We start from the raw sequence: 17,646 nt of genomic DNA on the forward strand, positions 1-17,646 counted from the left end.
CGAAACGTTGGCATTATCTAGGTGTTCGTGTGTCATTTTAAGTGTATGAATCATTTAAGTTTAAACTTTTTATTTTATATATATATATATATATATATATATATATATATATATAGATATACATATATATGATATAATATGTATATATAATATAGCTATTGTGCATGGGTGGTATTACTTTGCACCGTTGAAAATTGGCACATCAGAAATGAATGGCTCTGTTATACACAGATTTGGCAACGACCCTTAGAACAGGCTCTTATGATTACAATTATTGAATTCATTTACCAAATTTAGAGGGTATGAGCCTGAAGGACACACACACACACATAGCACAGCGCAAAGTCGAGCCCATGATTAGTTCCTTAACAGAACTTATTCTTGCTGGTTAGGCCGTCAAATTTTGTAATATACTTCAGACAGTTTGTTGAGGTGCAGGGCATGTGAGCTCCATGATCAAACAGAAACAGAGGTCGAATTTTAATTATTAGCATGTCCGGAGCCATTTAACGGGTGGAAAAATTAACTTCTTATCACTACACTCCTAGCACACAAAGTTTGGTAAGTGTTTACTAAATACCATTGTAAGTTGACTGAGTGTAATCAAAGAATAATCACCTTAGAATTAAAGATACCATTTAATGTTCAAAATCAACGCTAAAAAAATAAGGTTATATACCTAACACTGGGCGAAGGGCGTTATAGAAAAACAATGGTTTGTTACTGATGCAATCATTCTAAGAACGGCAACCGGAGCGCTGAAATTACTGCGATCACGGGCACTTCTTGCCTATGGCGGCAGTGTGCTCCTGGTGAAAGCTGCGCAAAGTGACACACGTTTCCATCTACCTCAGACCCAGTGTATGAAAAAGCATGTGCTGCCTTCTGTTCCTCAGTGCTTTTGTCACAATCTCATAACACGTTCGCTAACAGAGCTTATATTAAGCTGACGAAGAGCGAATCGTCCATGTGTTGGTGTGCCTTAAAGCTTCCGTGGTCCGTTTGAGATCCAGAATTCCAGCTGCATCTGTAACAAAACACCGTTTATCTGAGCGTCACCTTATCCAGTGAGTTCCGAAAAGTTCAATGGATTGCACCACAAAGACCTGATCACTAATTGGTAACTTATTTATTAATTGGACTAAAGATGATCTTACTTTCTAAATTCACTATATACGTCAATGGGAAAAAATAATTCATAAAAAAGTAAAGGCTCGATGCAAATATATACCAAATGTGGTATAAATTTCTTTTTCCACTGAATACGCTAGAACAAATTAAATGTTTTGGGGCTCCATTGGACAGCTTTGTCGCGATGTGACGCCCTTTCTCACTAAAAGCTCTAACAGTTCACTGTGCTTTATTCAAGCTGAATGTATGCGAAGCGGAACAATGTAACCTTCCTGCTCGACAAAGAGGGACTGTTTCGGCCCGGGTCGAGTTAGAGATCGTTACTTATGGCGATTTCGGCGAGACAATAGTACATTTTCAAAATACCGTGCCGTTTTCTGAAGGACACATTATGGCGTACATAAAATTCAACTTGATTATCCTGAAATGTACATTTACCTTACGTGTTATATGTTACTGTGCTTTCATCAACATTCACAGATCAAACGCTTCTCAGATCCCCGGATTATTATTATTGGTGGGTCAGTTTTATCCATTGCATCAATGATCGGCCTGGGCCCTGTGATGACCGTATGGCCTAGTCTTCCGGTTCTTCTTCTTTGCCAAGCGGGCTTCGGACTGGGGCTTGGCCCAGCGTTCGTCTGTTCATATCTGCATTCGGTAAAAATTTCCTTTGTTCCTATGATGAGGGAACTTCTCACCAACAAGAACTGGGAAATATACTCAAATAATCTAAGCCAACCTTAAAAAGTCAATGAGATAGATCAGATTAAAGGGTCCATGTGATGAACCCACATGGACTATTTAGTACTGTGCTCGTCGCAAGCATTTATTATGTCTATATAAATATAAAAAACTAGCATTAAATACACGTTCTTTTCAAACTGAAATTTGACTGATTAGAGGGAACTGAAGTACGTTTTTCTATTGGCATCATCTCTTAATAGGTACATATTATCGACAAAGGACGAGAGTCAAAGGAGGCGCTGGCAATTGTAACCGGTTTGATGGAACCTTCTGTGGCTATAGGAAATCTTCTCGGGAGTATCTTTGCTGGCTGGATGCTGCAGGTTTTCAATTATACGATTGGTGTATCAATCAACGTTGCTCAACTAGGCCTAATCGTCGGATTACAAGGTTCGCTTATAACTATAGAGAACTGTGCCCAAAAGTGTAGGGCTAAGCAAGAACAAACAACACTTAATAAAGATGCCTCAGAGAACGGTGATGCTGCAAACGCAAAAAGCCATTACGGTGCCTTACACTAGACTGTGTCAGTTGGTGGCTTCCAAATCTGAACCCGCTTAAAGCCTTAATGAAAACAACAAAGAAAGTCTAATATGCCTAAACAAAAAACAAAACCCACAATAATCACACATGTAACAAATATAAAATTTATTATTACAAATATATCAATAACGGTTCACCACCAATGCCGTTTCGACAGATTTAGTTACAAAGTGCCTGTGATCAGCACCGAGTTCAGTCAATGATCTTCTCCATACCTAAGCTGTACGCACTTGATTAATACATGCTCATACTATCTCACTTGTTGATCTGTTCCCACTATCTCTAATATTCAAGAAAGAATAAATTACTAGTAGCTTGACAGGCCTTGCCAAATCAAGTGAGAATAGTATCCGAAACGCAGATTTTCATTACGTCTTATAAAATGGCGTTAATTGATTGACAATACACATTGCGGGTGTATGATAGTATATTGTGAAGTGGCTATGAATTAATGGCTATCGCGGCAATACGACGTCGGCCAGTTTTACGTCACCCAGACGACGACAACGACGGCGACGGCGACGGCGGCGGCGACAGCGACGGCCAGGGCGACGTTAAACCTCGGTGCGAGAAATTTTTCCACTAAACTTGATTCTCCGTCTAGACAAACGCTGTAATCCTCAACGTTTACTCATCAATCGGAAATAGACGAGCCGCCGAATCAATTGCTAGTTCATTAAAGTTATATGCATCGACCGCTCTATTGTATACTTAATTCATCTTGTCTTCCTTTTTACGATTATATTCAAGTTCACTTCAAGATATATATAGCGAGAGAGGCAGGGTAAACCTTCAATTTATGTTTATGATAGACGAATACGTAGCAGTGTTATGTTAACGCGCATTTAAAAAACGCCGATGGAGCAATACTATCTGCGTAACCAATTCAACCACAGGTAATCGTAGCAAAGCCGGTATAGGGTGAGTGATAGCTTTTCCGGTTGGATAAAATTATGCTCATGATAGATACTGCTAAAAAATCTCAGAAAATAAGAAAAAAATTTCGCCCCTTTATGAGAATTCAAAGGTTATGAGCTCATCCATTGAGCTAAAGCTAACATCTATATTAGTCACTTAGGTACATTGATAACTATCGTTGTCGAAATCATCGTAAAATTCACTTACAAGGACAACGAAGAAGCTTCTCATAACATAACTATACAACCACAAGGGGACACATGTGACTACCGATGTATATTGGGTGTTTTTAGATAAGAATTTAAGTTGAGTGGCTGTGCACCAAAGCCATCGAAATGTACGTTGGTCTGCGAATCCATCTCCCCAGAATACGCGATGATCACCATCAGTCTACGTAACATGTTTCTGTGACGAATCACTGCAAATGTGAGATTTACAAAAGTGCCGCAGTTTATTAAAGATCTACCTTCAGGGCATTCGTTTACGTTTAAAAGACGCCCGCCGCTCGTCATTTCATTTTGTATTTTGGAGATAGCAACTATGTTAAAGCAATCAAAATCTTGAAAAGACCATATATATATGGCACTAGATTTGACTTTACTTTTTCTGCTACGTTAGCTATATGAAGATGTCACGCGTTCACCCAAGTTACTTCGTACAGCCCTGTGGGTGTTGAGCATAATTTTCGTTGTTCATTGCTCCTTCAATGTTTACGCGCTAAAACAGGTTAGCTCCAGTTCCTACGGTAGAGATTAAGCTGGGTCTACCTTCGACCTAAGCTGGACTGGGTAGTAATTAATTGCTACTGGCGTCTCCCGTTTTGACCTCCGCGTTCCTTTAGTGCAAATCTACTATTAGCAACTATAAAATTATAGCTAGCTATTAAAAAAGCGTCTCTTTACTATTTCGCTGCCGCACAGTAGCTTAAATTAGAGAATGCACGATACTTTAGGCGCCAAAGAATTTACTACGGCTTTTTTATGTGCTCAGTCAGAAACAAGACAACCGACCAGATCCCGGACCTTATGATTATGTGACACGAATCGGCATCGTCAGCCTTTCCTTCATCTATTATCGTCGAAATCAAACGACTGAGGTTTTTTAGAAAAAGCCTTAGCCAAACGCGGTGGTCGCGCAGAAAGCTTAGACTGGAACTCAAAAAACAACTTTAATACCATAATTCGCACGTATGTCAGTGTATATCGATTAAAACTTTGAATCGAAGCCTCCTAGGGCTAATGCGGCCACCAAAGCGCAGTGGGGCCAGCTCCAATATTGTACGGGAAGGAAATATATGCTATAAACCCAAATGTAATTGCACGGTAAGCAGAACTTGAAAACTGGATTTCGGTTTTGGCTAAGCTTAAACTATGACTACCGAACGATGGGAGGCATCGCGATTTACAGGTCGATCCCTAGGAGGTCGGCATCGTTAACCGGTTCTTCCTACACACATATAAATGGATAAAGCTGCAGCCGTAGAAATGCATCGTTTGATCTCAATACAGACAACGGAGCGGTTCTGAATAAAACAGATTTACGAATCATTCTCGAACATAAACACGTCTGAAATATAAATACGTTTACGTTTGTGTACAGATGAGGTATAAGCCACGGCTTATCTGCAGATTTTAGAAGACTCACTGTAGTCACACAAGCGACTTCAATTGCATGTAGTAATACCATCTTTTTGCGTAATACAAAAATCGCTTACTGAAATATTTAAAGTCGCTGAGTGATTTGATGTGTTTGTAAAACTCCGACTTGGGGTGCCTTGTTAATTGTTTGTACTTGATGCACCTGACTCATGCCTGCTTGGTGGTCAGATGGACAGTCTCGATGATCTCGGCCACTGCGATGATCCTTATTATTGTCGCGAAATCCTTGAAGATCACGGTCATTCTGATGCTGATGGACCAAAGTGCTCAGACTGCCCTGTTGTTGTCCGCTGCAACTGAAAGCTGTCACGTTCTGTACAGCTGGCAAAGATTGCCCTCCGGGTTGGCCAGCAGACGCGTGCGTCCGGGCCAAAGCGATGCTAAGACATTGCACCCACTCCTCTGTGTGTCGTCTGCTAGCTGCCTTCAGAACGAATGCTTTATCGTCTGCAGTGAAAATCTCGAATGCCTTGGGAATGTGTCGGTTACGACCTTGAATTGCCCGCACTGATTGTACTTCACCGATAGACTGCTCTTTACTATCAGAGCTCTATTAGCACATGAAAGAACGAGATGCGAAACAATGACCAGTATGAGAAGTTTGCTCTTATGTGCATGTCCTAGAAACACATATTTTAGCTGTTTCACGTATAACTGTTTTTAGTCGAGTTTATTTGTAGCATACGACGTACCAGCTCTCTGCAGGATAAATTAGCACCCGATAACGTGAAATACTTTGTCCTCCATTGCCGGAACAATTTCCAACGACGTCGCTTCTCTTTTAACTGCCCTTCGATGACAGGAAGACTCTCCTGGAAGATACACACAGAAATGTATAATATTATAAAGAACTCCGATCAGACATAAAATATTAATTCAAGCCCCAGAAGTTTTGCCGTGACCCGGGTGGTTCGCACAAATAAGAGAGCCTGCATGCACTTTCGATGGCTTGTTTGTTATTGCTGATCACCGTTTATTTGAAAAGACAGTAAACTATTAATTTAAGAATCATCCTGCGGAGCTGCTGTACACCTGCAGAAACCCGTGAGCGCGGTCAGGATGATTGCACAAGAAGCACGCCCACATTTGAAGGGCCCCGTTATATTCGAATACGTCAAGGAAGCGACGGCTGCGTAGTTCGTTCATGAGACATTCCATATCCTGTGAATAGAAACCACTCATTTAGTTAGTTAACGTCTGTTCTAAATTGTCATTTAAGTTATTCTACTTAGTGTACAATCGGGTGCAAACGATTTAGCTAGCGCTTATCCTATGCGCTACTACTTGCGTAGTTCTGTTTTCTTCGCGACCTTACCCAATTGGATTGAGGGATGAAAAACATGAATGAAACACAACTATCGTACATACGTTTCAAGAGTAACGTATTAGAAATTTACCTTCGCAGAGGGAAATGCCGACGTTACCAAAGCAAGAAAACTGCGTCCATCGGCAGGTCGTAATGAATCCCAGCAGTGTCGAAGAGCTGCTAGAGAGGGGTCTCGTTGGCCCAGGGCTAAAGGAGACCTTGCTTGAACAGCGAGGAACATAAGGTGTATCCATAACCGAGGATGTTTCGTTTTCGAGGCAAACAATGTTCGGTCATAGAGACAATTGCCTCCCTTACCTAAAAGTAGAGGTGTTTAGTAGAGTCAAGTAGACTGTCACCGTTGATGATTGTCACTCTAAAACCCACAATCGGGGCTCTATTTTTTGCTTTGGAATCTTCATATCGAATAAGCTTCAATAATAAAATCCCAAAGTGATTCGATTTAAACTCTACAGTAATAACCTGGGAACCGATGCGTATGACCCTTCATATCGAGTGGCACAGAGACGTGCAAGTATTTTTTTCGTAGCAATGCTATTGCGCGGTCCAGTTTGAATTTATTAATTACATTGTATTTATTAAGAGCTAATCAATCAAACTTTGATTATGCAAAGCATCGTATCGTATGTACAGTTTCGAGCTTGAAATTATATGTTGCATAATGCAAACAAAAGCTTATGTTTTAGCTAGACTATAAGTACATGTTTACCATAATCAAACTACCTAATGTTACGTGTATGCGAAAATCCGATATAAAACGTATTATCGAAAGGCATCAATGGCCAAAGCTTACCTTGACAGCCGAAATGTAGTTTGGCGTATTTTTTGCCGCTATGGCGTTCCTCGATCGTGCACTTCAGAGGCAAGGGAAGGCGAGCAAATACACCAGCCATGAACGCACGAATTTTATCTAGATGTTTCTCACTGAAGTGTTGAACTGCATCCCGAAGTGGTTCAAAGGGCACACCACCTGTCCCTAGGCCAGATGTTGTCACGAGGCGCGACTTTTCATTCGTTGGACTCTCGACCCCATCTTCATCGTCGGTTTCACGATCTGGTCCTTTACTATCCGCTGTTATGATATTGTTATTATTGTTGTTACTGCACAATCGATTACGGCCAAACGTGGATACTCGAAGCTGAAAGCCTGATCCAGCTTGCTTATCAGTAAGTGGCCTGCGCGGTAGAGCCTGTCCACCGTTATTTCCGCCTTTTCCGACTCCACCAAACGTACCTGGTTCCCCAAGGCTGTCTTTGGCTACTACGCTATCTAATAGAGACTCCTCAACCAAAACAGAGATGGATGCAGAAGCGCTTCGAGCGGACGACGCTCCCGATCCAACAACAGTTCCGCCATGAGATAAACCTACCCCTAGTCTATTTCCACTGCCTTTTAGGCCACTATGACCATTTCCATTGGTCGCATAGAGCACGGCTCTGCTCCCGAGAGCTCCCAACGAACGGTGGATAGGGGCATGTTGCACGTGAGTAGTATGCCCAACATGGCCAGTGCCAGATGCAGTATTAGAAGGCGCAGCTGTTGCAGATGTATTGTTACGCAATGCCAAACCGAGTGTTTGCAAAGAACCATTGAACAGGTGAGTAGTTGCAGAAGGTCCCCCGAGGCCGGTATGGCTAGAAGTTAGAGAGGGCCGTGAAGAACCAAATAGTTGCTGTTGAGAACCAGATCCGCCGCCATTGGGTGTCGAAGTAGCGGATGTTGATGTTGAAGCACACGCGGATAGGGTGGCGCCTGATGGAAGCGTGTGCGATACACGGCTATATCCGCCAGGCCCCACCAGATTGTGATAGCCTATATTCGACCCTGGTGGCCCATGGTACGCCTGAACTGGACTTCCAAGAGCCGCCGTTAATCCCTGATGTAAGCTAGTACTGTGCGGCAAAAACTGCTGCGAATGCTGAGAGTGAGCCTTCAGAGAAAAAATTACATTGATTAAAAAAATGAATTGAAACTATCTTCTCTGTTATTGACACGTATTATTGTAACATAAAAAAACAGGTGTCATAGAAAGCGCTGCTCAAGAGTTCACAGACGTTCTTTGCACTTGCGCCAATCGGCAGTTGGTTACGATAGAAAGTGACGAAAACGGCCACTTGGAGGATCGTCAAATAAAAGAGAAAGGGTGCAAAGGTCGAATACAGAAAAGAGTCAATTGGTCATCTGGATTATAGCGAACTGTCGACGTAGCCCTATATATGGTTGGAAAGTTCAATTCTGGCGACGAATGGAACGAAAAAATAACTTGACAATAAGGGTAGGAGACAGAAGAAGGCCATCGAATAACAATAATTATATTTAATAATAATAATAACAACAATAAGTCGATAATAGAGAAAGACTCGCTAACTACGTAACCTATCGCAGTGTACCAAATGATGAATAACTAATAACACATTTTTTGCATATAAGAAATTGCAGCTTCACGTTCATCCTAAAAACTATAGATAGTTAAATACTCACAAAATCAGCGCTAGACAAATATATTGAGCATAGAAAAATCAGGTTATAGTACATAACGTAATACTTAACCGAGAAGGTAACGTGCCAGAGGCTTGCCTACAAGGGCACTAGTAGGTAGACAGTATCCCAACAAGTAAATCAAATCAACAAATTAGAAGATGCAATAAATATCGTGATTCAATGTGAGATACATACCTTAATAACAACAATCCTATCTTTCCAACAAAACGATATTAGTTTCTAAAATTGGCACAAAAAGCAGCCCAAGGAATCAAGGGAAGTTTGCATCCGGACATCGTGGAGAACAAAACCCAATGATGCTGCCTCGAAAATTCGCAGTTTTTACTGCCATATCGCGCCGAAAAAGAAAGCGACTTGATGAATACGTTGACACTCAAATGGTATGGCTCGAGCTATACCATTTGAGTGTCAACGGCGGTAAACGTGACTATTAATGGTCTTCACTTAGTTGGGAAAGCGAAGGAGGGTATCATTAAAGCTCCCATGACCAAGTTTTTATAATAATGAAAATTATCCGTTATATCAGCACACCAACTTGAGAAAGGGCTTTATAATTATAAGCATTTTAAACTCGCAGATATTCGATTTTTTTTTTGACGTGTAATCAGATTAAACTTGTAAGTGTGGATAATAAATATGGTAAAACTAAGACGCTGAGCCTTTACCTCACATTTACAGAAGTTGGCTTTGAAACCTAAAGATTAATACTTAATGTGGCCATGCCGTAACGATGATAAATTAGGCAGAATTAACAGATATTTGCTAAAATTCAAAAAAAAAAATCAACCCCCATAAATCGTTGAATTCCCTAAATCATTCGCAATCAACACAAGCTTCATGCATAGGCCCAAACTCTGGTACTCTTCTCTACATCAAAGTTAGACGGCAAATACACTTGAGGACGAAACTAACAAAAAAAAAAAAAGAGTATTGAGGACTGATTAATGGACAGGATTAATGAATCTATATTCTGTAAAGCAACACTGTGTGTCTCTTTGTAGATCTCAAGGACGGCATCAATCAATAGATGCATATGTCTGACCTCCTTGGCCTGGGGTACAAGCTGGCAACAGCACTCTACAGAAACATGGACTTAAAATCAGCGCACATATACCAGTGATCTAATATGAATCTCAAAAATATCGACCAATGATTGCCCACAAAAAATAAAATGAATACATACAAATTTAAAAAAGAAACAGAACTGTCGAGGTCTTTAAGTCGGCGCAAAAGTTGACAAAATAACAATTGATATAGTATATACCAGGAGTCGTCGAATGCCAAGACAACATGCTGATTGCTGGGGTTCAGTATGAAAAATATTTAGAACGTGTCGAAGCCGTTCCTCATAGGCCGGACGATTACGATCTGAGATTCAACAGGACAAAACGTAGGTCAAGTTCGTGGCTTTACTTTCAACAGATATCTAGATAAAATTTCCGCAGCAATCGAGGCCTCGGCCGCGAAGAGTATGTCTAAGTTAACGACTATTTCATGCGATACTTTTATATTACTCTTAACTTAAACCAGAGTTTCTGGACGTCGAAAAGCCACTTAATGAATTATTGCAGATGAATCGGATGCTCGTACAGCTTGATAAATGTAAAGACGCATTCAGATAGGAAAGCTTTTGTATGAGATTAAATATTTGACCTCTTCAAAGTACTAATTTGGAACAATTTATGCATCACCTTCCGCGGTAGGTACTGCTACTGCTGTCTCATGTCATCTATTTCCTAGCAGAATCGAACGTTCCATGGCCTTCTATTCTAGAGTTGTCAAGGCTCAACATAAACAGAAAGCAATAATGAAGGTTTGTTAATACAGAAGACGATCGAGAAATTCAGTATACGGAAACAGATTCGTACTCATAACTAATAATAAGCCCCTTTCAACAATACTTGTTTGGAGCAAAACTACACCCTCATTTAGCTCAGTATGTCTACAAAGATTCACCATCTACTTATTTCAATTTTGCTATGCTATAGAAGTTGAATGAACATGCCAACACAGGCTTGTTTTCATGTTTCTCTAAGAAATCTACCACTAATATATATCATTGATAAAATCAATTTTTTTTTGCACCTTTAGCTTCGACTTGACATCAGTCTCCGCAAAACAAACCAAGCAAGTTACGTTTTGCTTGATTTGTTTTGAATATCTATTTAGGCGGACATAACACACAACAGTGAATTTTCAGTTGTCGATTTTGTTGATTGTTGTTGGCCATAGAGACAGGACTTGTTTCCAGGACCCGCCGCGAATAAAATGTAGATGAACTACACATTGGGCTCTTTGGGGCCCATATCAGAAAAAATCGCAACAAAAAAAATACAGCAATCATCGATGGAAATATTAACTAGGTAAACCTAAATTATGAGATTTACTTGAATAATCCTCCGAAAACAAAGGTACACATCTGAGCAGAGTCACATGTTCCTCTCACACGAACTAGCACAGATTATACCGGTCCGTAGAAAGTTAAAGAAAAGAAAAGGCCAAAAGTCGTAGAGGCCTTCGTACAATAATAGAACATCCTAATAAACAGTAATAATCCACGGTTCATTAGTAAATCTTTCCACTATTTTTCCTCAAAGAGGAGTACATCACCGATTAATGGCTTCATATCATTCTGAAAGCTTTAGGAAGAAAAAAATAGAAACACTCGAAGTATAGTCCAAAACGACAAGCCAAGCGCCGATCTCAACTGAACTCAACTTTTAATGGGTATTCGCTATTTCCCAAAAATAAAAGCTACTGTATCTTCTACAGAGATTTCTTTAGAGAGAGAGAGAGAGAGAGAGAGAGAGAGAGAGAGAGAGAGAGAGAGAGAGAGAGAGACAGATATATACTTCTAACAGACATAACCACACCATGAAGACCAAAAGCATTCTAAATTTCAAACCGGTTATGCAATAAGCTCTCACATAAATCAAATCTGGAAACTGTATACAAAGCATTATTGCGAGAAATTTAACGACTATAAGCATACTGACTATGTATAGTACCTCTAATATTTTCGACAAACCGGCATAAATCATTACCATGTGTTACAACAATACAAGAATCTCGATACGGGGAACTCGATACCCGTCAATTACGATGTAGATAAGACGTACATCAAGACAGATTTACTGACTGTCGAGCGCGACAAATAAATCGAGGAAGGTCCATGATATAATCCTCGAAGAAGATCTGCATCGATCTTCAAACGCCTACTACCTTAACGAATGGGAAAAAGATCTCAAGCAAGTAAATAGTACATCTCTCAATTAATCGATTAAATGTCTCGTTACCAGCGCTGTTCTGCTATATAGACTCCAATGACCGGTGGAGTATACCTGTATATCTCTAAGGCTGCCTTGTTGTCGTCTGATCTGCTGGAGATAGAATTGTATCATTGAAGGGGACGAGGGATCAGCGTGAAGTTGATTGATTTTGTCTAATGCTAGAGACGACAGTGATGCACTGGTCGAATCCAGAATCGATTTTATTTCCCGTAGAATCGCAACTTGCGCTCCGGGGGAAGCGCTCGCGTCGCTGAGAAGGAGAGACAATAAATCTAAGCTAAGTCGTGCCATATCCTATGGAGAGAACACACAAGAGAAGACCGTTATCACAAGTTCCTACTTTGTTTCATTTTATCTTATTCAAGTTTAATTGTTTACTGCCAAGTTTAGTACTCAATTACAGCCTCGTGAATGTAAACACTTTTTTGGACCTGACTAATACTAGTACGATCGCTGTACTGGATATTGATCATTCGGACGCTTCTCTAACAATTGTATATTCCGCGATGTCTTTTAGCAAACAACTTCTCTAAACATAAATAGGGTAAACATACCCTATTAGTGTTTGCAACATTTGCGTAAAGTCTCGATGTTAACGCAGTCAGATGAGGCTTTCCTAGTGATGCTTGCTGAACCTGTATTGCGGAAGTAAAGTTAACAAGGCGTAAGTAAGACGTAGGGAACATTCCAGTGTTCAGTATTATCAGAATATAATTCAACTAACCTTCGGCAACAAATCCACGAGTAGTTGTGGTTCGGAATTAGAGACTTCAATGAAGATTCGCAGGACACTCGGAGCTGTGTTTTCTTCGTTTAAGTACGCTGTGAGCTGTGATAGGTTACCGTCAAGAAGCTGTAATATCAGACCCGTACACTCAGTGATGACGACTAGCTAGATTTTCTCCAGTGGAATTATACAACCTATAATACTTGAAAGCTAAGCGTCGACATAATGCCTTTTGCCCCGTGTGCTTTTAACACAAGCCAGATCTGGAAATCTGCCGAGACAAGGAAGCTACCCCTAGCCAGATGCTAATGACATATTCGCTTTTTCTCGTCAATGTTCGCTCACTAATTCGCTGCTTCCCAGTGATTTTTTGTGATATTTTTCTAATGTTTTCAGATCATTGCTTTAGTTCACACACAAAACTTACATTAGCATCGCTCTTTGCCATCAGCTCAAATAGTGTCAGAAGTGAAAGACGTTCTGCTTTTTCACACTGTGGCAACAACGAGAACAGGGCAAGCAAGTGATCAGTTATAGCTGGCTCCCGATGGCGGAGGGCGTAGATCGAAGGCAACACCTTACATAGCGCATAGTTTCCTATAAGTAGTTCAAAATGTGCTTAATATATTACATAAGATTTACTATCGACGCATAAGCTCGACCATGAATCTCGTGAGCGATATGGTTCAAGACCACAATTCGACGACGGCAATATGCTCAAATCTTACCTGCAATAATAGAATCTACGACGGGTTGTACATGAGGCACAAGTAGATCAGCGTTCTGTGAAGCCGCAAGACAGAGATGTCTAGTTACCGATCGAGCTAACTCGCGGTTACCTCTATGTAAGAATCGGACAGTCGCCCCAACACTCCGTGATGTCAAAGCTCTCGAGCTCGGCTGATGCTGACGGAAAAAAAAGAGAATAGCTGTGTGTCTAGACTGGGATGTTCTAGTGGCATGAATCCATTACAAGTTCTTCGGAGACGCATCGGTTGCACTGCTTATTTTTGTTAAGCCCACTTTTTTGTAGTTTGTCATCCCTGTAATTAACTGTAATCGATATTTACCAGAAATATGCAGCTCATAACGTCAGCAGCGACTTTGGCGTGAGGTGGATGCTCGCTCCTCCGTGCACGGGGGCTAAGTTCATGCTGAAGGCATGCTTCCAGTAAGCTGACCAGCTCGCCGCAATACTGCTCAACACAGCGCCCGTCCCTGAGCAAGGATGACAATCTGGTTACTAACAAGCTATCTAATGGTTCTGCTTTTACATGATCGGAGATTATGCATTCAACAGTTAAAGAAGCCGCTTCTAATAATAATCAGTCACGGCAGAGAACTTTCTGTATATTTAAAAGTTATGCAGGCAACAACTGTGCACTGTCTATATCCTGGAGATACGTTTTTTCATCGTAGACAATCTTTTACATAGCAAGTTATTTAGGGGAAGATAAATCATGAATTCGTATAGTTACTAGTCAATTTTTATGGTCTTGTTCTAATCGATCGCCCATCAGTGGTCATAAACGCAACGTGTCACGAATTTCGAAAAATTGTGCCACGCAACGAATTGGCGATTAAATAAAGTTGATCTGCATTAAAAAAGTGTAACTTCTACTAGAAAATAGGAGAAAGCTACAGCTCTTAATAGTATTCACACACGTCTCACATAAAAAGCAACGCTCACATCAGCGTTTGTTATCGGTAGTTAAACCTTAGCGGCTTATTTGAACTTTTATCGGTTCATCGTCCTAAGAAAAATAGTCCGTGTTTTTTCTGTTCAATGAAACATTATGACTTGTTAGTGTTACTCTATATTTCTAATTGAGGTAAGTTCAGCCGCGTACTATGCGCCGGCGCAAAATTTGTACCCTACCTGATAGCCGTAAGTACCCTAGTAAGGCAAATTTCGACAACGCTCTGTGCGTTATCATCGCCAGCGTAACTTTGACGTGATACCGCTTCGCGAATACGACACAGGACATCAGCAGCACAAGGAAGCACCTGTAATATTAACAAACAACTAATATCTATGTATAAATATCAGTGGGTTTGAAGCTCAAAAACGATTAAGTTTATACTAGTTTACATCGTCCGACGTAATCTTACGCATCAGCCTACTATGAAGAGGTTCGACAGATCGTATCAACTAGTTCAAACTTAAACGGCGCTACAATGTTACTAGTTTGATACTGTTTCAAAGTAACTCTGTTTTAGTTGTACAATTAACCTAATTTCTATAGCAGGAAACAAAAAGTCCCACAAGGCATCGCTTTAGTCACCTGCTAAAATACCTACCATAGACATCGCAAAGGATTCACCACAAGTAAACACAGCTCACTCAAAGGGCTTCTACAACACTTCACACTTTCGAACGTAAGAACTATTCAAATGCCACTAAAACCACATCATGGCTTTATGTTTAACGAATAATATCTGCGGTCAGTTACTATAGAAGCCAGTTTTACTGAAGATGATTTCCTACCTCATGGTCTTCGAGGGAAAAAAGCTCACCAGCGCGCGAAAGTTCCTGCCTTGACAATACTGTTTCGAAAAGCTCGTGCAGCATCGCCTTTTGTCTTCACAGGGTCGCAATATTGCGCCTGTAAGACGTAAATAATACGAGAATCAACGAATACAACAAACACGAAGAAGATTATGTAAAATAAAGCATACATATTTTCATTAATCTTAAATCTTTTACTCGTTTAACGTTAATTACACACGCAGAGCGGAAAAGTCTAAATAAGATGCTGATAACTGGAATCACATGCACACTCACACAACGAAAGATCAAAGCGTTTGGCTTGGATGAAACATAATAAACACGCCATTTATAAACTAAAAAGGTATTCAGATAGTGAAATAGCAACGATTGATTCTATCGATATTACCGGGTATCCGAATTATCGATATTATTGCACATCTTGATTCCTATGTCCCACTATTTGCTAAGTCGCGCTATCCAAATACTGGGTTTCGTAGAGAACCGTATTTAACCGGAGCAACCGATTAAAGACGCGGTGTGTGGCATGCAAATATTTAATATACGTTGTCTTTGGAATCCCCAACCACAAACTGACCATAAAAAATGAGTGTTCCCGTTCCATAGGTACAATAGGAGGTAGATCTTTTAATGCTCAGACCATATATAAATTAAGGAATCTTATTAGAAATAACATCCTTTACGAACCGTTTGCCAAATATATGTATATATATATATATATTTGTTTGAAAAAATCCCTTAATGATACAGACATTAGCCTTGTTAGTTGGAGAAGGGAGATCACTAAATTATTATACGATGTATTATTTCGTTAGTACTCTGTAAAATTTATACACATACATTAGAATAAATTGCAGTCAAGTGAAGAAAGTTAGATACTATGCCTTTAAAGGTAGAAAGGGAACAAAAATTTGAATAATAAAAGAGGGACATTTTTCCCTTTAGGTAGCAAGTTATATTGTGTAGATAATGTTAACCAAGACTAACGTTGAAGACTTTCGTTCCCGTTAATTTTATTGCAAAAATCAAATTTGTTGCAGAAGGAATAAGAAGGAGGAGTTTAGCTAGCGGAACTTCTATTGCACTGTGAAGTTAACACATACATACATACATACATACATACATACAGTTGTTGTTTCGCATAACATAATGTCAATAATGAAATCGCGAACTGACGTTACATGTAACAGCTGACGAGCCTCTTGCAACATATGAAAAGTTGCTAACCCACTTTTTTAAGTTTACACAGAAGTTTACTAACCTCATATGAACGACATAATCAACGCACTCCGTCGTAAACAAGTAGCTTACTGAAAACATTCACTAGTATCAGTTAGTTTTATTCAGGGCAAATAATAACCTGAACACTTATTTATTGTTGTTATTATTATTATGTTATTAAATTTAGTTACTGTTGCACTGAATCTGTTTTCGGCCGTAGCCATGTGTCCACATAGAACTTCATGAACGAATTTTTACGGCTTGGTTCAAAACATTCCTGTACGAGGGCGGCTTACAGACGGGAGAGACGAGCGCTCACCAAAACCCGGCCTGGACGCAGTAACATAACGAACGACAATCGTATGCTTCCGCTTAGCCATATTTATCATCGAACATGCAAAAATGATCTTAACAGATACGGAAATTGGCACTAGATTATATTAGAATTTCTCCTACTATGAGGCCCACCCAACAATTGGCTCGTAGTAGTAGTAGTAGTAGTAGTCGTTGTTGTTGTTGAGGGAGGAGGCAGAACAATAAGAAGAAAAGAGAGTTAAAATGGATATGCATACAGAGTATTATTCCATTATTTCCGAAAGTCGGCCACAACGAATATTGATAATATGTTTTGGGGTAAATGTGGCTCGATCTGTATACAATGCGCTGTCCGATTGCTGAGTATATCGCAGTAAACCTATCCCCAGTTTGATTATCTGTAGCAAAATGAATATACATCATATGTACACCATAAAATAAGTCTTCTGTGCCTAATACGTAGCGTACCGAAAATCAATTTAGTCACCCCGGATAAACTTTAGGCTCTTTGTTACCTAACACACTTCTTTTTTTAGGATTATTTACTAAAAATTTTCTTTCTCTAGTTAGATTTTTTCTCCTAGCTATTATTTTCTACTGTTTAAGCAACATTTTTAACAACAAAAAGGACATGGCTTAGGCAATAAAACGAAAAAAAAAAAAAAAAAAAAAAAAAATTGAGCAACGTGCCTTGCGCTTTAAGCAAATAGGTGGGCTTTTGTTTGGACGAGAGGAACGGGACTTGCCTACCTGATCC

The 17,646-nt window shown here is 40.0% G+C and overlaps 1 protein-coding gene and 1 long non-coding RNA gene across 2 annotated transcripts; one reads left to right on the plus strand and one right to left on the minus strand.

The window, feature by feature from the left end:
- Positions 1-183: 183 nt before the first annotated feature.
- On the plus strand, positions 184-3,136 carry LOC111265670 (uncharacterized). Its single transcript, XR_002683565.2, has 2 exons — positions 184-1,791; positions 2,079-3,136. It is a non-coding gene; the product is annotated as an uncharacterized LOC111265670 (long non-coding RNA).
- Positions 2,503-16,881, minus strand: melt (ventricular zone expressed PH domain-containing protein melted). The gene is made up of 15 exons (XM_022842516.2): positions 16,615-16,881; positions 15,333-15,450; positions 14,724-14,851; positions 13,915-14,062; positions 13,573-13,750; positions 13,272-13,441; positions 12,842-12,970; positions 12,672-12,752; positions 12,169-12,411; positions 7,118-8,255; positions 6,395-6,621; positions 6,030-6,158; positions 5,690-5,809; positions 5,054-5,547; positions 2,503-3,757 (listed from the first exon to the last, which is right to left on the minus strand). The coding sequence occupies exons 2-14, from the start codon at positions 15,414-15,416 to the stop codon at positions 5,062-5,064; spliced, it is 3,261 nt and encodes a 1,086-aa protein (XP_022698251.1). The 5' UTR covers positions 15,417-15,450; positions 16,615-16,881; the 3' UTR covers positions 2,503-3,757; positions 5,054-5,061.
- Positions 16,882-17,646: the final 765 nt, after the last annotated feature.

This window comes from Varroa jacobsoni, unplaced genomic scaffold (assembly GCF_002532875.2).
Source record: "Varroa jacobsoni isolate VJ856 unplaced genomic scaffold, vjacob_1.0 scaffold_997, whole genome shotgun sequence".
NCBI lineage: Eukaryota > Metazoa > Arthropoda > Arachnida > Mesostigmata > Varroidae > Varroa > Varroa jacobsoni.